Source organism: Cryptococcus neoformans, chromosome 7 (genome assembly GCF_000149385.1).
Source record: "Cryptococcus neoformans var. neoformans B-3501A chromosome 7, whole genome shotgun sequence".
Classification (NCBI taxonomy): domain Eukaryota; kingdom Fungi; phylum Basidiomycota; class Tremellomycetes; order Tremellales; family Cryptococcaceae; genus Cryptococcus; species Cryptococcus deneoformans.
This window is the reverse complement of record NC_009183.1, coordinates 121,159-144,958: the sequence shown is the minus strand read 5'-3', so window position 1 is coordinate 144,958 and position 23,800 is coordinate 121,159. Positions and strand designations below refer to the sequence as shown.

At 47.6% G+C, this 23,800-nt stretch overlaps 8 protein-coding genes across 8 annotated transcripts in view; 6 read left to right on the top strand and 2 right to left on the bottom strand.

The window, feature by feature from the left end:
- The window catches only part of CNBG0430 (hypothetical protein), a gene marked incomplete at both ends in the record, with an annotated part of 3,042 nt that extends 1,469 nt beyond the window's left edge, over positions 1-1,573 (top strand). Inside the window, 7 exons of the mRNA XM_769454.1 lie at positions 1-265; positions 321-381; positions 434-535; positions 632-897; positions 979-1,157; positions 1,226-1,429; positions 1,523-1,573. The exon at positions 1-265 is cut by the window's left edge and continues 691 nt beyond it. Of these exons, the coding sequence (XP_774547.1) occupies positions 1-265; positions 321-381; positions 434-535; positions 632-897; positions 979-1,157; positions 1,226-1,429; positions 1,523-1,573 (1,128 nt within the window). The remainder of the gene's footprint in view (positions 266-320; positions 382-433; positions 536-631; positions 898-978; positions 1,158-1,225; positions 1,430-1,522) is intronic.
- Positions 1,574-2,030: 457 nt separating this feature from the next.
- Positions 2,031-3,706, top strand: CNBG0420 (hypothetical protein; the record flags this gene model as incomplete). The annotated part of the gene is made up of 4 exons (XM_769453.1): positions 2,031-2,061; positions 2,125-2,360; positions 2,433-3,305; positions 3,398-3,706. The coding sequence occupies 4 exons, from the start codon at positions 2,031-2,033 to the stop codon at positions 3,704-3,706; spliced, it is 1,449 nt and encodes a 482-aa protein (XP_774546.1).
- Positions 3,707-5,782: 2,076 nt separating this feature from the next.
- On the top strand, positions 5,783-7,872 carry CNBG0410 (hypothetical protein; the record flags this gene model as incomplete). Its single annotated transcript, XM_769452.1, has 2 exons — positions 5,783-6,400; positions 6,451-7,872. 2 exons carry the CDS (start codon positions 5,783-5,785, stop codon positions 7,870-7,872), a joined length of 2,040 nt encoding a protein of 679 aa, XP_774545.1.
- Positions 7,873-8,576: 704 nt separating this feature from the next.
- Positions 8,577-11,051, bottom strand: CNBG0400 (hypothetical protein; the record flags this gene model as incomplete). Its single annotated transcript, XM_769451.1, has 7 exons — positions 8,577-9,386; positions 9,434-9,573; positions 9,622-10,064; positions 10,109-10,144; positions 10,194-10,555; positions 10,602-10,704; positions 10,753-11,051. 7 exons carry the CDS (start codon positions 11,049-11,051, stop codon positions 8,577-8,579), a joined length of 2,193 nt encoding a protein of 730 aa, XP_774544.1.
- A 1,269-nt stretch (positions 11,052-12,320) lies between these two features.
- Positions 12,321-13,485, top strand: CNBG0390 (hypothetical protein; the record flags this gene model as incomplete). Its single annotated transcript, XM_769450.1, has 6 exons — positions 12,321-12,388; positions 12,439-12,670; positions 12,723-12,898; positions 12,949-12,978; positions 13,020-13,105; positions 13,160-13,485. The coding sequence occupies 6 exons, from the start codon at positions 12,321-12,323 to the stop codon at positions 13,483-13,485; spliced, it is 918 nt and encodes a 305-aa protein (XP_774543.1).
- Positions 13,486-14,824: 1,339 nt separating this feature from the next.
- CNBG0380 (hypothetical protein) lies at positions 14,825-18,240 on the top strand (the record flags this gene model as incomplete). Its single annotated transcript, XM_769449.1, has 15 exons — positions 14,825-14,915; positions 14,967-15,173; positions 15,226-15,447; positions 15,498-15,668; positions 15,719-15,830; positions 15,881-16,053; positions 16,102-16,204; positions 16,318-16,437; positions 16,502-16,570; positions 16,746-16,958; positions 17,007-17,134; positions 17,184-17,302; positions 17,365-17,583; positions 17,638-17,674; positions 17,723-18,240. The coding sequence occupies 15 exons, from the start codon at positions 14,825-14,827 to the stop codon at positions 18,238-18,240; spliced, it is 2,502 nt and encodes an 833-aa protein (XP_774542.1).
- Positions 18,241-21,062: 2,822 nt separating this feature from the next.
- On the top strand, positions 21,063-22,456 carry CNBG0370 (hypothetical protein; the record flags this gene model as incomplete). The annotated part of the gene is made up of 5 exons (XM_769448.1): positions 21,063-21,091; positions 21,156-21,247; positions 21,309-21,514; positions 21,577-21,915; positions 21,974-22,456. 5 exons carry the CDS (start codon positions 21,063-21,065, stop codon positions 22,454-22,456), a joined length of 1,149 nt encoding a protein of 382 aa, XP_774541.1.
- Positions 22,457-22,950: 494 nt separating this feature from the next.
- Positions 22,951-23,775, bottom strand: CNBG0360 (hypothetical protein; the record flags this gene model as incomplete). Its single annotated transcript, XM_769447.1, has 3 exons — positions 22,951-23,244; positions 23,307-23,566; positions 23,637-23,775. The coding sequence occupies 3 exons, from the start codon at positions 23,773-23,775 to the stop codon at positions 22,951-22,953; spliced, it is 693 nt and encodes a 230-aa protein (XP_774540.1).
- Between the last annotated feature and the right edge of the window lie 25 nt (positions 23,776-23,800).

Below are 23,800 nucleotides of genomic sequence, written 5' to 3'. Positions count from 1 at the left end.
TTCAAGACAGGAATGGGTAGTCGACAAAACGCCCCTGCCGAATGGATTGCCAAGCATCTCGATGCCGCCATGCGTAAAGGCCAAGGATCCGGCACTGAAGAACAGTTTAATAATCACTTGGATGAGATTGTCACACTGATCGGGTTTACCAAAGACAAAGATGTGTTCAAGGCATTTTACTCGAGTCAATTGGCCAAGAGGCTGTTGTTGAATAAAAGTGCGAGTAATGATCAGGAAAAGACCATGGTGGCAAAACTTCAAAAGGGTAGGTGGACTCTCCTCCGTTGTCTGAGAAGGTGAAGCTAATGAGACAACCGCAGAGCTGGGAGAAGAATTCACGTCGGGAGATGTGATGATGAAGGACCTTCAACTTTCAGAAACGTAAGTGTAGTCTACCGATTGGTAAATCTTTTGTTCTAACTGCCTCCTTCAGGCTCGTACGATCATACCAACTGGCACAGTCCAGAGGTCCAGCACAGTATGGCGAGACATCCAACTTTACCGCCAACGTACTCACTGAGTCTGCATGGCCTGCGTAAGTTCACAACCACCCCCTCACTTCGCAACCCTCAAATGCCACCCATCACATACTGGCCTCTTGATTTTGTACTTATTTTCCCTTCCGTTGTAGCTATCCCCTCCTCAAAGACGGCTGGAATTTCCACCTTACTCCATCCCTTCAATCCTCAATCGACGATTTCACCTCCTGGTACACCACTCAACACAAGAACCGTGTCCTCTCCTGGCGATTCCAACTTGCAACTGTTACTCTTACCGCCCGATTCCCAAGTGGACGGTACGAAGTCGGGGTCAGCCTATTCCAGGCGGTCGTGCTCCTTTTGTATAATGAGATTGAAAGCTTGACATTTGCGGAAATTAAGGAGAGGACGGGTATCGGTAAGTTGCTTTATTCCCCAACACATGCCATCACGACTTGAGCTGCGAGCTGGTACTTATTTGGCCGGTCTGTGTCTACAGAGAATAATGAATTGGTCAGAACACTTCAATCGTTAGCGCTAGGTAGGAAAGGTACCCGAGTTCTTCTTAAGAAGCCCTCCGGCAAGGAGGTCAATCCTACAGATATCTTTGCTTGGAACAAGGGCTTCACGAGCGAACGCATCAAATTCAAAATCAACCAGATCCAACAGGATATGTCTGTAGGTCATTGTCTCTTCATGATATGTATCAACTGCAATTTGCTTACCACGTGACGTGGGCCACTTAGGCGGAAGAATCCCGCAAGACAAACGAACAAGTCGCTCTCGACCGAGTGTCCATCCTCGAAGCTACCATTGTCCGAATCATGAAATCCCGCAAGAAGCTTACCCTCCAGCTGTTGATTGATGGGGTCGTTAGCGACGTCTCAAAAAGGTTCCCGCCGGATGTGAAGGAGATTAAGAAGAGGGTGGAGAGCCTGATTGAACGAGAAGTGAGTGACCTTTTGTGCAATTTAGTATTCCACCGTGCTCCGTGAAATATATATTTAGACAGTCATGACGCTAATGCTGCATCTTGTGTTCAGTTCATGGCCCGAGACGAGGAAGATCGATCTATTCTCCACTATGTTGCTTAAGATCCGATCATGTGTACTGCTGTTCCCCTTCAGATTGTACCGCCAAATTTACCGCATGTATCATACTATCTCCCAATTGACCAAGCTGGATATGCATCAGGTGGTTGTAGTAGTATCATGTGTATCTCTGCTCTGTTCAGATTGAGTTTAAAAAAACTATGCACTCCAGTGGTCACGGTTGTTCGGACGAGCGGAGCTACGATCAGATCGGAGCGACAAAGCAAAAGGATTAGATATTACGTACTATTAACTTCTTGCCTCCACTTGCACTCCTCTTATCTGCCAAAAGGCAACAACAGTACGTACATATGTGGGTACACCTCGTGAAAAAGAGCAAAAGTAAATCTGGCAAACAAAGTAGACTGTAAGCATATATATAGATACACAAGCTCCAAAAAGGTTGCTCCTCAGGACTAGCTCAGAAATGTGCGCTCAAAGAACATAGAATCATTCTACAATGGACAGAAGACGCCTAGTCATTGGGCAAGGTATGTCCGGTTTTCACTAATTGTCTGTTTATGCTCTCCGCGAATTGACATTTCGAGCATCAGGTCGACATGGAGCCGTGATTGCGCAACCAACGCCCTCAGTTCCCACAGTCTGGGATAAAAGGAGTAGACCAGGCACTACGGACGCCAATCAATGGAGAGCAACTTCTTTAGGCGGCCTGGAGGGATGGCAGGCCGTCAAGATTGTTTCTGCCCCCCCAGATGGAAGATTGAGAAGCATGCTGCCTCATGATGTAGGGAAAGAAGTTGCAATTCTCAAGAGATTGGATCACTCAAATGTGAGCAGCCATGACCAGAGTTATTCGAACAGAACAGAGCAGCTCAAGTTCCTTGTATTTAAACAACTGCAGATCGTCAAGCTTGTAGAGCACCACTACGACACCGATCTCCTCGAGCACTACCTTCACTTTCCATTATTTGTCTGCACTCTGACCGATTTATTCAGAGATCCTTCCTTTCCCTTCGAGCCACCTGCTATTCCTCTACCACATCCTTCTCCTCAGTCGTCTCTCAGCGTCACCACAGGTTTATCATATCAGCTGCTCACAGCCCTCGATTATCTGGCATCCAATGACGTTGCCCACCGCGACATTAACCCGTCAAATCTCCTGATCGACTTCTGTGGGAACCTCAAGCTTGTCGATTTCGGTACTGCCTGGTCAGGCTCATCTGCCTTGATGATGGACGCCCAAGGCGGGACTGTCGTGGGGCATGATCGTTCAGCAACCGGGAGAGAACAAAGCCAGGGCGACGATGACGGTGGCAGGGCTTGCAGCTCATGTAATGTCGGAACGGGAGCCTATCGAGCACCGGAACTTTTGTTTTCACCAGTGAGGTACGATCCATACGCTGTAGACTCGTGGGCAGCGGGATGCGTGATTGCCCAAATGTTCAGGCCATTTGGGTCATGCTATCCCCATGGGTTTGATGATGCCGGAAGCGATAGGGATAGTGATAGCGACGCTAGAAGTGACAGTGAAGAAGACAGTGACAATTGGAGCGACGATATGGAAGATCCAGATCCACTTGATGAGTCCTGGCATCGCGTACGAAATAGCGGTGGCGATGGAAACGGCACTGGTTATCGTACTGATACTGCAACTGGTGGTGATAATCGGGAGATGGGTGAAAGACAGCCAATATTCGACGCTAGCTTTGGTACATTAGGTTTGGCGGCTAGTATCTTCAAGATCAGGGGAACTCCAGTACTTGACATTTGGCCTGTAAGTTTAGTTTCATCGGTTGATTTCGACATCTCATCTCATCTCAACGCGGTACGTTGTGGACCATGAAGCTAATCATTTAGTTCAACCAGACCTTTAACCAGCTCCCAGACGCAGGCAAAATCGAATTCCCGTCCTCCCACCCCACCCCTTTAACCTCTCCACTCATTCTTCCTCATCTCCAAGAAGGACTCGATGAATTGATGGCAGTAGCAAGTGAAGTGATAGAGGGTCTCTTGACGCTTGACCCCGATCGGAGGCTTACCGCCAAGAAAGCTCTACAGTCGAGATGGTTTGAAGGGGTGGATAACGTACTTGTGCAAGGTGTTTGTCGGCCATGGGTTGATGTAGGGAAGAAGAGTTTGGAGCGCAAGGTTCAGAGTGTATGGTATGATTTATAATCGTCATAATCGCCCTAATCACCATCGCTTGCAGGATATAATGATAGTTTGATAGTTTACAGATGATCAAATGTTGTATGCATATGGCTTAGTACGAAGAACCGTCGTCCTCTGTTTATACCCTTGTTTTCCCTTTCCGGCCCACCAGTCACTCGCCTCTCGCTCTTCTTCCGGGATTACACGTTCTACGTACAATAATATTGTCTTTTGTCGCAATTTGACGGCCAATACCTTCAGTAGGCCTTAGTAGGAGCAGGACTGAGGCTGTAAACCTGCAACTGATCATTTAAATTGTAGATAAGTCATGAGAGAAGGAGGAGAGGAAGCTACGAAGGTCAGGAGGTAGATAAAGGTGTTGAGCGTTTGTTCTTGATGGGAATGGCGATATAATGTCTACATATCGGCAGCAAGTTTAGCTGCGTATGCCCCCACATGTCATGTATGTTTTCATAGCGAATGAGACACTGCTCTAAAAACTAATAACAGATGGTGGCGAAAAAACGTTGCAGAAGAGTGCGATGCGTGCAAGATTGACGCCCGAAAGGCATCTCGAGGAAAACGGAAATGGACGAAGGAGAATTCGTGGACGGTATACGGAGAACAGATCGGCCACTGGAAGCGGGGGGGGTTTAAAGGGAGCGCAAGGTGGAAGAGGAAAGAGAAGAAGAAGAGCAACGTCGTCGATAAACGGAGTGCTTGCGCAAGAGTGTATTAGATGCCCCCTCCTAGTGCCAGTCATCGTGGTAATGGAGTGGCACGCAACACTGGAGTGGTATGCTATTATTATATCACAGTACGAGTAAGAAATAGAAGATAGAGGAAGAGGGAAGGGAGTCGGAAGATGTAAGTGCATGAATCGAAATCATCACCGATGGCCGCTAAAAGCCCAGAACCGGGCACTGGTACACTTGGCGTCGGACTCAAGAGTTGCCAATTTTGCTTGGTCTCGACGATTCCTTGTCCTTCCTTCTTGTCATTTTAAAGCTGTGAAGACTGAAAAACTGAAGACTGAAAACCGAATGATGAGTCCTACGGCTCGCGGGAAGTTCAATGATGGATACATAGGTTTGAATGTTTGTGTCATTTTGATATTCCATGTCGGCCTCCGTCACTCTGTCCATTTGCTGTTTGCCGATGCGGACAACTGCCGCTGATGGACAGCTGCCGGAGTGTTGGTATTATTAGCAGCTGGTCAGTTGTCATAGTTGATGTTATGCGTATTCCACCTAAGAAGCAGTGGAAATGAGTAATGCCGCCGCTGGCCGTATCCTTGTTAGACCGAGCCATGGGGTATGTGCAGAAGGGTGCGCGCCAAGTTGCAGCAGCCAGAAGAGTACGACGCTTCTTGAACAAGAAGTGAAAGAGGAAAGAGAAAATGACGGAACCCCGTGATAGAATAATGGAAAAAGAAGGGAGAAGATTAGATGTACGACTCCATGACGTGAGCAGCATGACACTGCCAGGACAAATTGCCGTAACGCAGGGAAAGCGTACCGGGGTGGTCCGTGCGCTGGGGGAAGCACCCAGGCCTCCACCTTTTTGTGCCTAGTTTGTTTGGGGCATTTTCCTGAGATGGCAGTTCTCGGCAAGGCTGCACCCCAAATATTTACTTATAGCCAATTGCGGCCCGTGCGCAAGAGATGGAAAGAGATACCTTTTGCGGCAAATGCAGCAGAGCACAGAGTAGAGAAGCAGCGTTGCTCCAGAAATCCGCTTCGTCTTCCTTCCTTCCATCCTCCTTCCATCCTCTTTCCATTCTCGAGCACAAACGCTTTGCCACTCCGACGCAGCATCGGTGGACACCAAACTGCAGACCCCGTTACAGCTACACGCTACGGCGGTTCCTATCCCTGCGCGTTCCAGTTTCGCCCTTTTTCCGTTACTCTGCAGGGCACTCCCTGTTTGGTCGCGAACTGGATTCTTTCATCTCTGCTGTTGACAATCACTCTTCGCGACCACTGCGAGACCATGATTAGCATCGTTCAATAATAGACGGCCCAGCGTTCGTCGCACCTTTCACCCAGTTTACTTTGAGCAGCAACTTCTCTCGCGCTCGAATAGGCAGCAGTTGCCACCATGACGTCCGCACAGTCCCCACAATTTGTTTACGGCGGTTTCTCACCCCGTCTTTCCGACCAGCCTGTAGTTTCCCTCACCCCATCGCCACCCCGACGAATGCCGGGCTCTCCTTCATTCGCCTCTCCTTGCCGGGAGCACTGTACGCTGTCCTTTGGCAAAATTCCGCTTCCGACCTCGACCGCCGTTTCCACCGACTCCGAAGCTGGTACTTTCAGTTCCGATTGGCACTGCGCTAGCGATGCCCGGAACGGTGCTCAGTCGCCTTCACTCATCACTTCGCTTTTCCAAACCAACTCTTTTTCCCGATCAAGGCTACCTTCCGCTGGGTCAGCATCAGGGTCTAATCCCGTATCACCCGCGACGACTGGCGTGAGCGCTACAAAACCTATATTACGGAGAGATACGTTCTCGACGAACGGTGAGGACGGTTCACGAGATCATGAAATGTTCAACGGGTTTGTGTTAGGTGTGGCGAGGGTGCCGGAAGAGGATCGAGCGGCAATGGATCGGCTTCCACGAAAGAAGAATCCCTCGACGTTGACTTTTGCTGTCAAGCCTTGCCCTGTTTCGACTGATTCGGAGGCTGGGACATTCAGTTCAGATTGGCATTGTCATGTGGGTGGCGATTGTCGCGATGTGCAATCATTTACTAATTATCTGTGTAGTCAAACGCTTTTCCTACTCAAGCGAGACAACCGCCAAGATCTTCAGCGACAGCGCCTGCCCCGGTGATATTAAACGGTATCTTGAGCCCAGTCGAAGGTAGCGTTGGCGCGACGAAGCCGATTTTACGGCGAGATACAATCTCGGCAGCTGAAGAAGGCGGTACGCGTGATGGCGAGAGCAATGTGTCAAAGGTGCCAGAATGTGACGAACAAAATGTCTCGAACCAGCCGCCGTTGAGAAGAAGACCTTCAGCACTGACATTTGCCGTCAACCCTTGTCCCCCAATGTCCCCTCGCTCTATTAATGCTCAATATAACCAACGCACCCGATCTCGGTCGACGTCTACATCCATATCTAACATGTCCACCCTTCGTTCTCCACCTCCCAGCACCCCTTCTTGGTGTTCTACACATTCGGAAGAAGATTCAGAAGAGGATGAAGATGAAGAAAATGAGGACGATGATGGGTTTGTGGAATCACCGATCGCGATCCCTGGTCACGAGTTTGATTCCGACGAGGGGTATCATGAAGATGAGGAAGATGGGTTTACGTCGGGTGAGGACGACGCTGTCACCGGTATCGGCACTTTTACAAACATGGCCAAGTTTCAAAATCGGCCTTCATGGGCCGAAACTCGATGGGCCAGTCCTAACGTTCCTTCTACTCCCCGTCGAAAATTTGGATCAAATCGGGAGCACGCGTACCCTTCTTACCTGCCGTCGACATCAGACGACGGCCATGTTGAAGCTCCTATTCAACCTGCATATCAGCGTGGCCGCTCTTCCATCCGTATACTCACCGATAAACCTTCTAACTCGCAATGCTCTCGCCATCGTTCACCCCCTCCTCCCATCATCACCGCTCCACCAGCTGCAAGGTCACCTTCTGCTGCTGAGCTCTGTCGGAGAAGAGGAAGTGCTGGTGCTGGTGCATCGGCGTCTGCTTCCGTCTCTGGTATCGCCTCCGCACGAGCATCTGGTGCCACCGTCGGTCCAGCCAAGATCCTCACACGAGGCTGGAAGTCCGATGACGCTGCATTCTTCCCATCTCGAAGAGAGCCCCAATCCGCAACTGTTGCGGAAACGGGTCGAACCATTCGTTTCCCATCGGTCCCTCCGGCGCCTATTGGAGAACGAAAAGCATCTTTACCACTTCTTGTTTCTGCCGGTCCCGCGAACACCACTGGCGGTATGGCAAACGCCACGCAGACGCCCGCGCAAATGCCATTGCAGGGTCGTCAGCTGTCAACCGGTGGGATACTAAGAAGAGACAAGTTGGAAGAGATGGAAATCGCCAGAGGGAAAGGTGAGCGGTTGGAACCTGGTGGAGGATTATCGAGGAGTTTGGATGGGGGGTTTATGGGGGAGATGGATATGGGTTTGGAAGGTGTGGAAGAAGGGATTGAGGGGATGGAGATGTGATTGGTTCACGTCGGATCGTTTTGGTAAGCACTCCTCTTTTTTCCTTGAGTGTATCTTCGACTGACGAGCCTTGTAGAATTCATTGATGATTCATTCGTCAGTAGAACTGTAATTCAGAAAAAAATCGTTGTTCGTTTACGATATCAATTGGTTCATGTATCAGGAGAAGAAGATTATCATTGTGCTGGCTTGGTGGAATTTGTTGCTTGTTGCAGTTATTGAGGAATTTGGTTGGACATGGGCCGGAAAGAGTTTAGACTGAAGGGAGAGGGATAGCACTCTACATTTACGAATAGACTTAGCATTTCTATATATCTACAGGCAGTCCTGTTGTTAATGGCATCCCGCATAGGGTAAACACAAAATCGCGTTGATCCTTTCTGCTTGGCGTTTCCATCAATTGAGCATCCTGTTGAGTCAAATGGCTCAACCTTCTTTTGGACCGCTTAGTAAATCAATATCGTTGAGGAAGTGCTACAGTGTCATATTGTGGTGGAATCACTTTTGACTTGTTCATCCCCATAACCCAAGATGCCTAATTTAATTTAGCTCTGATACACTAAGCTCGTTTAAAATGGCCATAAATAGTACACTAATGTGGCAAACCCTTGTAACCAAACCAGTCTCTTCTGTCCTACATTGCAAACCCTCCCAAAAAGACAAAAAGACATGACGTTATGAGCCTTCTTCTCGTGTGCCATAATTCACGAAGATCCGTAGGGCGATCCAGCCGCAAAACCTGGCAAATCCGGTAATTTTCTTGGTGAATTTCTTCGTTCTGGCACTGCACCACTAGTACCATTCGACGTAAACGCTCCCTGTCTTGCAGGTGAACCCTGCCCTATCTGCACTCTGGTACACATTCCTATTGTTGCTTGCGTTGACACAGCACTCTGCGGCTGTTCACTCTCCCTCGTCTCGCCATCGCTAACACTCAGTGATGAGCTCACATTGCTATCACTCCTATGCCTTCCTCCACTTTCATCATCATCTCCTCCTACCAACGCTTGCCTCTCTTCCCGCTCTTGTGCATTGTTTCTGTCCTTCTTCGACAAAGTCGGATAATCGTGGTGCTCCCGTCTGGGAGATTTCTCGTTGCTGCTATCCCGGTTTCGGTTGATATGTGGGATATGAAGGGAGAGATCCGGGCCAGACTGAAAGCTAAATAGCCCGCTGAGACCTTTATTCGTGCCCGACTGCCGTGCAATCTGAGGTACATTGGCTCGCGCGGGATAGATAGCGTAGGGGTCGTTGTAGCTCAGAGGTTCAGCCAACACCTCTTCTGAGGCACCATCAACGTGCACCTTTGTACGGCTCGATCCGTTTTCCCTGTTTGCCTCGACTTCCTTCTCATATGCATCTTCGTCTTCTTCCATGACAGGTGGGTACATAGGACCAGAGCTGTGGCGGTAACCGTTGTGATGGTCAGCCGAGAAAGGAAGATAGGTGTGCATGGCGTCTTGGTCGGGTCCTTGGTTGTAATGATATTGGTGGACAATGTCGCCTTCCTCAAACTAAGAGATTGTCAGCTGTGCTACTGAGCCCTCGAGAATTAACATACTTTGATGCTCTTTGACCGCTGAGGAGAGGGGTACTGGTCATGTGGACTTCTAAAACTTTTTCCACTCAAAATGGTTGGAGACTTGGCCGAGTGTAATGAAATTTGGCTCATAGCATCGGAAGGCATGGGATTGTCAGACACTACATCGTATGAGCATAACTCTTGGTCCCTAGTGAGATAGTACTTACATTGGAATCTCGGTAAATGTTCCAAACCGTGGGTAGACAAGTTGGCAGCGCCATACTTCCCTCCGTTCAGGGTGCTAGCATTACTCATGCGTCTATTCACACTCCTTGCTCTGATGATACTGCCCACTGCACCGAAACCTCCTCTCAGCGCATCCATGCCCGGATCTTCGTAGCTTGACACCTGACCTTTCTCTGCATCCTCTGTCTGATGTCTTGATGCCTCCATAAGTATAGTGGATTTGCGATCCAGTTTGTTGGCAAGCTCTTTGGGATTAACTTTGGAGAGCTGGAGGAGAGTGATACCAAGACACGTGACGAGGAAGCCAAGGACCATAGTAATCAGCGTAACTGCTGAGGCTTTGAGACCTTTGTAGAGGATAAACGAGGTGATGAGGGTTGCGGAAGTGAAGAAACAAAAGTATACTGGGACGACCATGGAAGTGCTACAAGCTGTTAGCCGTGTTAAGCCATAAAGGGTTACACCCACTTGAAGAGCTCCAAAGCTTTGTTCAAATAGTTGATCCTAATTTATGTTAACATACAGTAAATGACAGATGATGATGTCAACTCACTCGGTTAATAGTGTGACGATAACAAAAACAAACAAGAACCAAAAAAACCAGTTCTTCACTTGGTTATCGCCTTGGATACTCGTCAAAATACTTGCACCCAACCCTTGAGTACAGCTGACACTGATACCTCCAATCAAAGAACAAATACTAATATACGGCATCATGTTCTTTTTCCCGTATTTTGGTGCGACAAAGAATACCACCACCAGACTTGCTGCGATAGAAAGTGAAGCCCAAACGAGGAATCCGACAGATAAAAACATCTTCTTGAACTCATTGATTGTGGTGACAGATTGCTCTTCCGGGGCATTAAGAGCGATAATGACGGCTCCCATAATACAAAGTGTACATCCTATCCAACCCTGTAAGAGGGTGAGTTTGCGCAACTTGGTCCCATTTTGGACTCACAAAAAACGTGAGCTTTTCTTTCAGCATGAAATGTGATAATATAGCGGCCACGACTACTGAGAGGGCACCCATGGGAGTCACCAAAATGGCTTCTGTGAATGCACTACTCGTCTCTCAGCATGGTTCTTCTTTCGGCCAAAGCTACACTCACTAAGCCACAAAGTTGCAGATCTCTCCAACAATCATTGTCAACATTCCCGCCCACCATATCCAACTCTTCAGATACCCATGGCCCTCTCCTGCTTGGTTCCCATACTTTTCCGTGGAATTGATTAGCCCCTTCTTCTTGATCACAAAACTTGTTCCGATGAGAAGACCGCTACCGACGGCAAGACAGATGCCGACGAGCTTGAAAACTGAGTTTGAGCTAGAATCAACGATGCCTGCTGCCGACGTGCTCGCGGACGCTGTTGCTGACGTTGTCGAGGAGGCTGAAATCGATGAAGACATGGTCCGTGTTCACGTACGAGCTACTGAGAAGGCTGAGTCGTACTCTCAAATCGGAACGCGACTTGAGAAGTTCAGAGACCGGAGCAAGCGGTGAAATGACAGTGAAGGGTACAGCGCGAGGCGATATTGCTGCTCTGCTGTCCGCTGTCTGTCGGCCTGTCGTTACACAAGTTGAATGATGGTTGTGATGAAATTTGATCCTTTGGTTAGTCTCGTTGTTTTCCGGTAATCACTGCGGGTTCGCTTGGAGCAACAAGATTGAAGAGACGTGGTTGATCGTTGCTAAAGTCAAGAAGTGACGAAACAGTAAGGCGAGCAGAGCTGAAAGACGAAGTAGAGAGGCAATAGTGAGATCTGTCAACTGTGAAGAGCTGGAGATAGTTATTGCTGTACAAGAAGGCTGCGAAGTACCGTATGCCATCCGTCTTTCATCGTCTATTTCTTCGAAAGTCGCGACCGCCGTAAGGACCGAACACTCCTCGTGCCTCGTCCCACTAAAGCAATGCGCGTCCGACGTAAGCCGCAGCGTTTAATTATCCGTTTTTACTCCCATTTTATGTCGATTATAGCACCAAGTTAGGGACGCTAATAAATAAACTGACAAATGCCAGCTATAGATGTGCACTGTTTTAATCCAACCTCAGCTTTTTTGGGAAGATTTCAGGGGCATTTCCTGGAATTATGGAATCCTCACCGCCTTGTAAAGCCTAGAGCGCTGCAGCCCATAAAGCGTTTCTATGGATAAATAGGCTTGCCAGTGTCCTTGCTTTCTAACTTGTGAATCCTTCACACGCCTAAACCCCTATCTCCGCCGGTGTCTTGACGAGCCGGTGGCCTCCCTCGCCAAATAAAGAAGACAAGCAAATGGTACGACGACTAGCAATAAATATAGATTATTATGAGATTTGCCGTTTGGTCGTGCATGTACCAGCGACAAGAAGAAAAAAGGGCGAAAATCTCCCGACAGCCTGAGGATATTATGGTCAATTCCCCATGATACCATTGACGAAAATGGCTCGATAGGAGGCAGTAAATAAATGATGAACGAAAAGGGGGACGGTAAACTACTTGTCACCGGTAATTAACCAGTCGCGTGTTTCGTCAACAAGCTATACGGATCGTGACCGGCAGATCAGGCGACCAGCGAACAGAAGTAACAACTCTTTGCTATATACTCTTATACCCACAACTATGTTATCTTGTTTGGTCCATGTCTGCTGCTGAGACATCTTCAACTACGTATCAACCAATTTCATCACAATCCGCATAATGACAGCCATCCAATCGTTTCGCAAAGCAGCTATCATCGGCGCTGGGCAAATGGGCTTGGGTATCGCGTATATTATTTCCTTACTCTGCCTATTGGATCAAGCTGACACCTTGACAGCTACGTCACCGCAGTTCATGCCCGTGTACCGCTCACTCTCCATGATCCTTCCTCCGCAGTCCTCTCGCAAGCCATGTCACGAGTACAATCTCTTTTGTCGAAAGATGTCAGCAAGAACAGGATGACACAAGGAGAAGCCGATGAAGCTCTGGCTCGGATCAACCCTGTCAAAGGAGATGGGTCGGGATTAAATGGGGACGAAAAGCTAAAAGATGTAGATATTGTTATTGAGGTGAGAGCAGTTCAAGCTTGAGAAGTCAGGCAAAGCGGTAACAGCGATGTAGGCTATCCCTGAAATACCAGAGCTCAAACTCGGTTTGTTCAAGCGGCTGGGAGACTTACTGCCTCCTACTTCAATTTTGGGTAGCAACACGAGCTCTATCAGCCTTACCAAGCTCGCTGCTAGTGCGGGGAGTATGGGTGGTGCTCAAGGGAAGAGCAGCGCAGAGAGAGTGATCGGGTGAGTTATTCTACGTTGGTAGCTTATCCAGGAATTAATTGGGATCATAGAATCCATTATTTTAACCCTGTCCCAGTGATGTGAGTGCAAGAGCGTACTATAGAGTTATTGACCTTCTCAGGAAGCTCGTCGAGATAATACCTGCATTGCAAACTTCCAAACAAACAATCGACCAAGCTACAGCTTTTGGCAAAGCGTGCAAGAAAGGTCTGTTCATATTTCCTTTTTACAGCCCACCACGTGAGCTCACGTGCAATACAGAGGTCACCCACTCTGCAGACTCCCCCGGCTTCATCGCCAATGCCATCCTCATGCCCATGCTTAACGAGGCCATCATGGTCCTTGAAAAAGGTATCGCCTCTACTGAACATATTGATGCCACCTTCCGACTCGGGATGGGCCACCCCATGGGTCCACTTGCGCTCGCGGACCTTATTGGGCTTGACACTTGTTTGTCGATCCAGAGGGTGCTGCATACTGAGACAGGGGATAGCAAGTATAGGCCGGCGGGGTTGTTGGTGAGGATGGTGGATGCTGGTTGGCTGGGGAAGAAGACGGGAAAAGGATTCTACGAGTATGCTGGCTAGGTTGCGACCATTGTGTTAATACTGTGCAGGCTATGTTTTGTTTAAATTGTACTTACTGAAAGTGGGGAGACGTTGGCGTAAGGATTTCTGACTGTAAGAGCCGTTGCCAGTTAATCGTTAGCAGAGATATAATGGATGTCATGTGAGTTTTGATGGTTTCATCTCTCCTTTCCTCGAGCCTTAAGTACTGGCCTTTGCTGCCAGATTAAGCGTGTTAACGATATAAATAGAAGTGATGAAGGCTTTTTTCTTAGCCTGTCCTCACGCTCTCTTTTCCATTCTGTAAAAAACAAACGGCAGACATCAAATATACCTCCCATTGCATCCGGCTCCATTACCCCCTCTACCACTGATAAAGGCCCCACACTTATAAATATGGACTCTCGTTGTGTCACCCCAATCGCGATTCCTTAGCTCCGTACCCGCAGCTCCGTCTAAAACGAGGACAGTATTTAAAATTAGGAAAGCTGACCCTCAGCAACGACCATCCTCAATGACTGGGAAGACTGGTCAAAATATCTTGAGGTTCAGCAAAGTCTAAGCATCGGTATCCAACTGGTCGACGGATGAAAGTAGTAGTCTAACGACTCAAAAAATTTCAGCTGCTATAGGTGATTATCTCTTCCATATGGAGAAATAGGCCCCATCTATGAGAGTGGCATGAGGACGAACACATATCAAGGTCAAATGTCAATGAAAAAAGAAGACTATGAATCTCGAACGTAAGCTCCAGGATGAATGGCGGATTCCGAACCCTTCACAATGATATCGCAGCACTCAAGGGCTGTCATTTCCAGTTCCAGGCCAATTCGATTCGCCCTATCAGACTTTGAAGTTTATGAACCCGGTGAAAGCGTTCATAGCGTATACCGACCTCCGGCCGATCCAGGACTTGCCCGAGAGTTTGTGCCAACCGATCCTATTTATTAACTAGCACAACGTAAAGGTGTTATGTTGGTTTGGTGAGATAATTAGCTTTTGTAGCTCGTGCTCCTGGAGGATTTTATATAGGGCTTGCTTCTATCAGGAATGTTAATAGGTATATGCAGGCGATATATACGGATTTAAAGCAAAAGGATCGACACCACTTGTTTTAAGTACCGACAGTGGTGCGTGGTTGCGGTATCCGTCCACAGTTGGGGGCCGGGTGAGCCAGGCACGATTAGGTAATTGATAAGGATAACGACTCTGGTTCCGATCTCGCTTCCCATCCGTCACTGCAAGTCACCTTGTTCCCCCCCCACCTTCCATCTCAGGCTCAAAGGCGGTGTCAAAAGGCATGACCATGTTTATATCAATCTAGCAATTGCCTCTTTATAATCTTCAACGATAATCAGCCATGGAATCGCCACCACCATACGAAGCTCAGGGCGGGCCATCAACAACGCCCGCTGCGAGCAACAATTATGTCGCAGTGCCTACTGACGCCGGTAAATATACAGATCCAGCGAAAAAATGTTTTGAAGACTAATTCAGTATAGATCGCAGCGCATTCATTAGCTCTGGATCAGGTCTCCACGTCCGCTCCTCTTTGACGACTTATGGGGATGTCAATGTCTGGATTGATGTCCAGGAGAATCTCGGCGATCTACCTGCTGCTGTTGCTCCAAGAGTCAAGGAATATGCGTTGGATCCACAAGGAGCTGTGCCATCATTCAACATTGTGATGTTTGCAATCGGCGATGAAGGTAAATTCCTGGTTTAATATTAAGGAACAACCGACTAAATTGATGCTTGTAGATGATCTTCGCCAATTCATATCTCTTGCCATTGAACTCATCGTCTCACATTCTCATCGAATCCGCATTGTTACATCGGAATTTTATGAAGACCTAATTACTCAAGCTAAGAATAATCTGGCAGGGAGGACAGGTAAAGATGGCCGAGTTGGGCTGCATGACAAGCTGGAAATGTATCCTCTCTCCGCACCAGCAGATGCGAACCTGTCTACTTGGACAAAGGGTGGGTATTTAACTGTCAACGCGTGTGTATCATGCTCATGATCATATCAGACCAGAGAACTATGGAACTCACATTAATATCACTATATCGCTCGACCTTCAGCCCCTCTGCTGTACCTACAAATCCACATTTTGCCGCTGATCTAATCATTTCGGCGCCCAATGTTCCCTGCCACGTATCCATCGCTGAGCTTCTTGGTCTTCCTCTACATATCCTTTCGAGTATGATTATTGCCGACCTTAAGCCGGGAATAAAGCTGATGAGCATCTAGCCAACCCTTGTTCACCCACTATCACTCTTCCACATCCCGGAACCATCATCCAACGATCCAACACCAACGCCTCACTTACTAATTATCTCAGCTATCCCATCTATGAGAATCAGTACATCTGCTTTGTTGGCCAATATATCATTATCGCTGATGGTTCTATAGGGTTTGGCATTTGCTTGGAAGAGTCATCAACGAGTTTCGAGTTGCCAGCCTTGGTCTACCAACCCTCACCAAGATGGAGGGGCCAGGTGTTCTGGATAGACTGAAAGTACCTTTCACCTATTGCTGGAGTCCCTCTCTTTTGAAAAAACCAGAAGATTGGAGAGAACATATTGGTGAGTATAAAGACATGCAAGCTTGTCAAGTCGCTAAGTCGATAGCAGACGTGACTGGCTTCATATTTGATCACCGGGAGCAGATAGATTTCCACCCCTCTGACGACCTTTTGTACTTCCTCAAAAACGGAAAGGAACCTGTATATGTCAAGTGAGCCAAATTCCTGATATTCAACCCTGACATACTGATTGTCTTTTAGGCTTGACCTATCAAATTCAGACTCCACGAATATCATAAGCATGCCATCCGTTCTTTCATTCTAGGCTACGCTTACCCAGTACAGACTCCTTCATCACGGCTTTCTTGAAGTCCAATAATAGGGCCATTGTGGATATCAAAGGCATACAGATGAAGAATGGTGAAAATCCCGATATCTTCATCGTGTCTGGCAAGTTCCCAGGAGTCAACTTTGTTAATCTTGTAAAGAACTAACCAGCTGGTTCATAGAGGTGGCACCCGTTCCATACCAGTGGCTTTTGTCAGAGAGGAGGATTTCAGCAATCTGTCACGCCGATAGTAAGTGATTCCGTTTATCGAAGCTTGCAAACTCTCATACAGGTTGTTAGGCGCTTCGCTCAACCTGGCTGCTATGAGAGCTGGAATACCAGCCATCATCGTGGCAATTGAACGTCCTTTAAGGTAATTCACCTTCGTTTTTGAGCATACTGCCCTCACTAACCCATGTCTATAGCTTCTGGGGCAGACAGATCCATCAAGTGGGCATTGCTGCTTTCATCTCGTCAGACGTCCTTAGCTGTGAAGAGATCACCTCTGCTTTGGAAGAGGCGTTATCTCCGAGAGTTCAATCTGCCGCCAGAGAGTATGGATCACAATTGTCTACTGAGGACGGTACAAAGGGGGCTGCGGAGACCATCCATAAGCACCTTCCCTTGCTTAGCATGAGGTGAATTGTTAGATATGGCGCATTGAGAATCAGCTAACCACTTAGTAGATGCGATATCATTCCTTCTAGAGCTGCTATTTGGTATTCCCCTGAGTACAACCTTCATCTTTCGGGGATTGCTGCTGGAGTGTTGGTCGATGAGGGGAAGTTGTCTTTCAAAACGCTTGAACCGAATCGTAACCTTTTTTCATCAACAAACCTGATCATTTCTAATCGCTAGTGCAGGATCAAAGGAATACCCAGTGAATATTGCCGACTCGGATCCTATCATTGGAGGTACCCAAGCGTTCTTCCTTGCTTTGACTGCATCTGTGTTGAATGTGTTGCACATGTTCAACCAACCGGTAAGTTTCTTTTGTGAAGATTTGAGCCACAGCTGATCGGACTTTTCCCAAAGGTTCCTCAGAGAGAAGTCGACATCTCAGCACAGCAGCCAGTCATCATTTCCCAAGTCCGAAACCCTTCGGGCGGTTGGACGTGGTCATACGAACAAGCTACACGCCAGAGAGTTCCCATTACCGACTTTAAGTCAGGGATGAAGGAAGCAAGGGATGAACTTACCACTGGTGTAAAGGATGGTATGAAAGCGCTAGTCATGGAGCCTCTGTATGGATTCAAGGAGGGAGTGAGTTGCGATGGCGGTCGGCACTTTTATAGAGATCCTGACAACCAGACATAGGGTCCAGTTGGTGGGGTCTTTGGACTCGTGAGAGGCGGTAAGTTTATGACTTACAATGTAAATGACAAAAGCTAACGTCTACAAGGTGTGTCTCTCGTTACACGACCTTTGGGTAGTGGTATATCGGCAGTTCGATATGGTGCGCAAGGCGCAATACGCGAGGTAGACGGCCGAGCCACAAAACTCTTCACTCTCGATTACTCTTCCCCAGCCGAATCACTCCGACCTTCACGAAAAGCAGCTAGTATCGAAGAACTCAGGAAGATAACCCAAGAAGACCGAAAGCGGATTTTGGAAGAATTCAAGCATGCGAAATCTGACGAAGCGACAGAATCGAGAAAGGTAAAGGAGGAGGCTATATCGCTAGGGAAAATGCCGGAGCGTGCAAGGGGTGGCATTGAACTTGGCAGATATACTTCGCCTTTGAGTAATGAAGCTGACAAGTCGAGTAAAAAATGGTGGAAGGGAAAGGGAAAGGGCAAAGAAAGGGCATCTGAGACGACTTTGGGGCCCCAGCAACCGCTTCAGTCAAGCTCTGGCTTGACATCTCCGAGTTCGTCCTCGCACACAGACGAGAAGCTTTGGCCCAGCGAAAAGAAATAAGGTATAAATAATCTAAATAATCTTTGTACTGTATATCATTAGCAAATACACGGCAAAATGGGAGAGCCACTGAAACTTATTTATTGTTCTTGATGGAAAATATGTGTAGGTTCGGAAGAAAGCATGCTTAACCATATAAAACCCAACATTCGAGCAAAAAAGCAGTATCATAAGGGATTCATAAGTCAATCTATATAATTTTAGGATGCATAAGAAGCAAGCAATATTTACCTCATAGAAAGAACCAAAAAAATTGGATTGAAAATCTGTCTGGGTTGATAAAATGACGTTATTCTCCTATACGTTCACCCATTTCGTCACTGCTAGTAAAAGGAAAGAACTCACTCGAAGCCTCCTAGATTTTGAGAATCCCACCCCCTAAACGGCTGTAATGTATTCATTTCTGCAATTCCGCCAGGTACAGGGAAGCTGTTCTCTTCCTCTTCCATAGATGACTACTCGTGAGCGGTGACTGTCGTAATGACTGACATCTCCTGGGTCGGAGAGGCTTGGTCATAGCAACTGTCTGCTGGTCTCGCCTATTACCCGTCGCAAAGCGAGGTTTTCGACGCCGAGAACCGTAAAATCCTGATCATCAACACTGCTTATCTCAGATGACGAGATTCTATGGTAGTCGTATGGACCGGTGAACGCCCCAAAAATCTCCATTGGTGATATGGATGAAGTTACCGAGCTACCGATCTCAGTGGATGAGGTCGAAGGGATGCTGTACTGAGCATCGAGGGGCTTGGTACCTCCGGTATTGAGCTCGTTTGGCAAGCATGAGATATGCTGAGATTGGACGGCGTATAATTCGATTTGTTCAATGGATGATATAGAGGATCCTTCCGCGCTGCTGAGTTGAGAAGGTGAGATGCAAGGACGTTGATACTGATCAAAATCAAAGCTAGGGTCGAGAGGACCAAAATTTGAGATGGACGAATCCTGGGGTATCTGATCCTCTAAAGCCAAGAGAGAATCTTCGTCTTGTACTGGCGAGGATTGAGAATTTGAGATGGTACTATTATTAGGCATACGTTGAGACGGTTCACAAATTCTGTGAGCTGGAGAAAGAAGAGATTGATTAGATACAGGAGAAGTTAGCTGTATCTCGACAGGCCGATTAGGGTTTATCTGCTCGGATCTTTCCCTTGCAGCACGTAGCGCTGCCTGAACTTTCGCCTTTTTCACCCCGCGCTGGCTATCATCTTCATCCCACATACACTCGTGAGGTGTCCGTTTGCACCTCTCGCATATTCCCTGGTAATATCCTTGGCACTTCCAAACCAATATCAGGGGCAAAGAAGTGTGTCAAAGGAGAATAAATCTTACCTGCTTTTTCTTACGCTTACATGAATTACATGCTTTGGGATTACGAGTCAATCCAGGACGATGTGTTCGCTTAGTCTTTACAAGGGCGGAATGAATAGCGTTGCAGGAAGACCTCTTTTTCGGTTCTTGGGAGGTATTGGAGATTGGGTATATGGATGCGTTTTTATTGACGGCTGAGGGGAGTGTATTGAATGAGGAGACTGCAAAACCTGTGGAACTATCGTCTTCGAATATGACGCCGTTCGAATCCCAGGGCACAGCGATAGATTCGCCGTAAGTATTCGTGCAAGTTTGATCGTCAGAGTACAAGACCATGTTATTTACAGCAAGTCGTGATATGGTCCAAACCTTGAAGAAGTCCGTCGTGGTGAGCGGTTAGCAATGGAGGAGGCTACATTGTCGTCGTTGATTTTCCATCTTATACTCCGTCAAAAGCTGCAGGGAGCGCATAACGAGCTACATCCGCTTTACTCTGATGGGGACAAGCGGAAACGGAGGAATGAAATGAATAGCAGCAATTCCGCAGCCGACGACGAACGCGTTATGCGCCAACTTGAACCAAGTACAGGTTGATTGGTACTTAAAGAACGCAGACTTGACGGATGTCTGTGTTCGACTTGAGCTAGCTACCGAATGGTGGCGGACGAAGGGATGTATCTCTTTTATGAGCCGACATCTCCATACTTGCAAGTACGAAGAAATGGTTAGTAAGCGATAAAGCTGGATAACGAACAAGACGATGTCGCGCCTCCACCTTTCAAAGGAGGCTCGTGCGCAGATCGGAAAACGGTTTTTGCCTGCCTAGTATGACGACATGCACTAAAGTCAATTTCAGCGTCAAACATGAATGACAGTTGGATGGCTGGGAAACATATCTTGTCAAGGAAAATGGTCTACATGCAGATGGACTCGTTGAAATGACTAGTACTGAGAAACCTTCATTAGTGATGGACAACGGTACGTACCAAGTCTGGACCTACACTGCAAGTTTGCAGAGTATTTTTGTCGCCACTCCCTAAATGCCACGTACTTCTCTTATGCTCCATTCGTAAACTTGCTCAAGATGAATCTCTCACTCATACAATTGTGCGCCGCTATGTCCAACTTGACGTCGCAGAGAACAGTGTGGCCTTCAAGAACTGGCGATGCCTCGCTCTCCTCGACAGTGTTTGAATTGTTGACTACATTACGTAACCCATCACCAACCTCCACTATCACTGCCTCCTGCAGTGCCCGCCATCGACGGAAGATATGTCTTGCGGTGCTTCGTTCTGTGCTCCTCGTATGCAATCTGTGTCAGACATCCTTGTAAGATTTTATTAATAATCTCTGAACAATCAGGAAAAGCCGGGATGTAAGGCCAGATGACTAGGAAACTGGCTGTTCAACTGAAGCTTTTTTTTGTAGGGCAAGTGATTCTAAAGCTACTGATCTGGAATCCAAGTTTTCCGAGCCCCAGGGCGAAGAACCAGAGGAATCATATCGCTATAATGGGACTTCTGATTCTGATGGCTCAGAGGTATGCGTATTGCACATCCCATGGCAAACATATGCTGATTCAGCCCAACTTATTAGACTTCCAGGTCGTCGTCCCCGGGTATAGACGATGGGGCGTTATCAGGAGATGACCTTAATCCATTGAGAAAAGCGGCGAGCTTTATCAAGTCAGGAAATGGTAAGTCATCTACTCTACTCCGCTTTCTTGATTTGTAACTGACAGCATTCTCTGTTTATAGCCAAGGATGTTATTTTCCTTCTAGGAGCTGGTATCTCCACCTCTGCTGGTATTCCTGATTTCCGTTCCCCTTCGACCGGTCTCTATCATAACCTGCAAGCATTGGAGCTACCATTCCCAGAAGCGGTATTCGAGCTGGGATTTTTCCAGAGGAGGCCTGAACCGTTTTGGACCCTGGCAAAAGAGATATATCCCGGAAGACATTTCGTACGTTTTGAATTTACGCATGCTTCTTGCTGCGCTAGCCATGCTGACAGGGAAGCTCATAGCCTACACCTACACATTACCTTCTTCAGCTGTTCAATCGACACAACCTTCTAAAGCGTGTGTTCACCCAAAATATCGATACGCTTGAAACCCTTGCCGGATTGCCTCCTCATCTCATCGTTGAAGCCCACGGCTCTTTCGCCACTGCGCACTGCCTCAAATGTCGACGAGAAGTCGATAGAGAGGAGGTTCTTAAAGCCGGTGTTAGAAAAGGAGAGGTCGTCCGATGTGATGCGACTCTCAAGGCCATGGGGAAAGGGAAGAAATGCGGTGGTTTGGTGAAGCCTGATATCGTGTTCTTTGGGGAGGGTCTCCCAGATCGGTTTTTCAAGCTTGTGCCAGTATGTTCAAATCTGAAGGATTAGATTTGTACTGAAACATTAATCACTTTCACCGTAGGAGCTGAGAAAATGCGATTTACTAATTGTTATTGGTACATCACTGCAAGTTCAACCCTTCGCCTCTCTCGTCGACTACGTTCCTTCTACATGCCCTCGTCTACTCATCAACCGCGAAGCTGTCGGACCGTTTTCCAATCTGGAGAATACATTCTCCTCCCTCCCTCCCAGTATCTCAAAGCTCCTGAACGGTCCGAGCCCATCGAGAGACATGTTCTACGAAGGTGATGCTGACCTTGGTGCCTGGAAGCTAGCGGAAGAACTGGGTTGGAAAGATGAACTGGAGGAGATGGTGAAAAAAGGAAGGGAAGAATTGGAGAGGGAATGGAGGAAGCAAGAAGGGGACGTGGCTGGGGAAGGGACGAAGGAGGCTGAGAAGACGGCGGAGAAGGTGGCAAAAGCTGTGACGAAAAATATTCAGGAAGGAGAGGGGCTTGAAGAAGAAGAGCTTGAAGAAGCTATCAGAAAGGTACTCAAGCTTTAGAGAAAAGAAAGAAGCAGGTAATGGGCGAAGGAAAACGACGCTTCGTGCCTTACTTCAAGTCGTTCATCTGTGAGGATTCACGTCAAAGCAACAAGAGCAACGCAGATGTTGGACGACGTGGCAAAATTAAAGCGACTGTAGGCGAAGCACGAGCTGTAGTCAAGCTCAAAATATCAGGAAGCGGCATGTTGATTTCGTTTTGTGTTGAGCATGCCTTTTTTTCAAAACCTATGAAGTATTCCTCGAGAAGGACAAGTATGGGTAAGCCTGGTCAACCTCAGCCGTCAATTATTGGCTCAGACGGGACTCCAAGTGATTCAATCAATTGTACGGCTATGCAAGCGATTGAGAGAACAAGTCCATGGCGACAGAGATAGTTAAAAACATGCACAGTGACGACAAAAAATGGTCATGTAAATTCATAAAACAGTACAACGGCTCAAAACCTACGATTAGCGTCTAGTCGTAATCCCTCGAAAGCATCCATACAATCGCTACAGAACCACGCACTTCCTGCCCTTCATCTTTTTTAACCCTCCCTTCTTCATGCTTTCTCTAATAGCGGCGTCGAACACCTCTCCTACACCCATCCCAGCCTTTGCTGAGCACTCCATATACCGTCTGGCTCCAATCTCCTTTGCTATTCGTTCACCTTCTGAAGCACTGATTGGTGTTGTGCCTTGAGCAGCCATAAGGGAGACGGTCTGTTGGTCTTCGCGAAGATCGGTTTTAGTGCAAACTAAGATGAGGGGGACATTTTCGCAGAAATGGGCCATTTCTGGATACCACTTTACCAGCCAGCTCAGCCTCCTGTACCACTTTATATCTGACCACAAATTGTTAGACTTACCTTATCTTGCACGTTCAACAAGCTTGGTCGATGGTTGCAGGCGAATACTATTAGGATCACATCTGTGTCGTTATAACTTAATGGTCGCAGTCTGTCAAAGTCCTCCTGTCCTGCTGTATCCCAAAGAGCCAGTTCAATGATTTTGGAAGGGTCGGTAGGGGAAGGAACGGTGGTCATGAGATTCTCAAAAACGGTTGGGACGTATTCTTCAGGAAAACGATTCTCGGCGTAGACCGTTAATAGACAAGTCTTGCCACAGCCTAATCATAAGCTATCAGCTATTATAATATCCGATGAAGGATCGAAATTCGAAAGAGAACTCGAACTTACCACCATCGCCAACCACAACGAGTTTCTTTTTGATATCCGGCCGTCTCATAGGTGCGCTGTCGTACGTCTGTGCGGCGTCAGTTATCTCGATCAAGAATGATCTTTTCGAGGTGTTTCGGATCCCAGCACTTACAGACATGTCGTTGGGTTTCGTTGATGGTCGT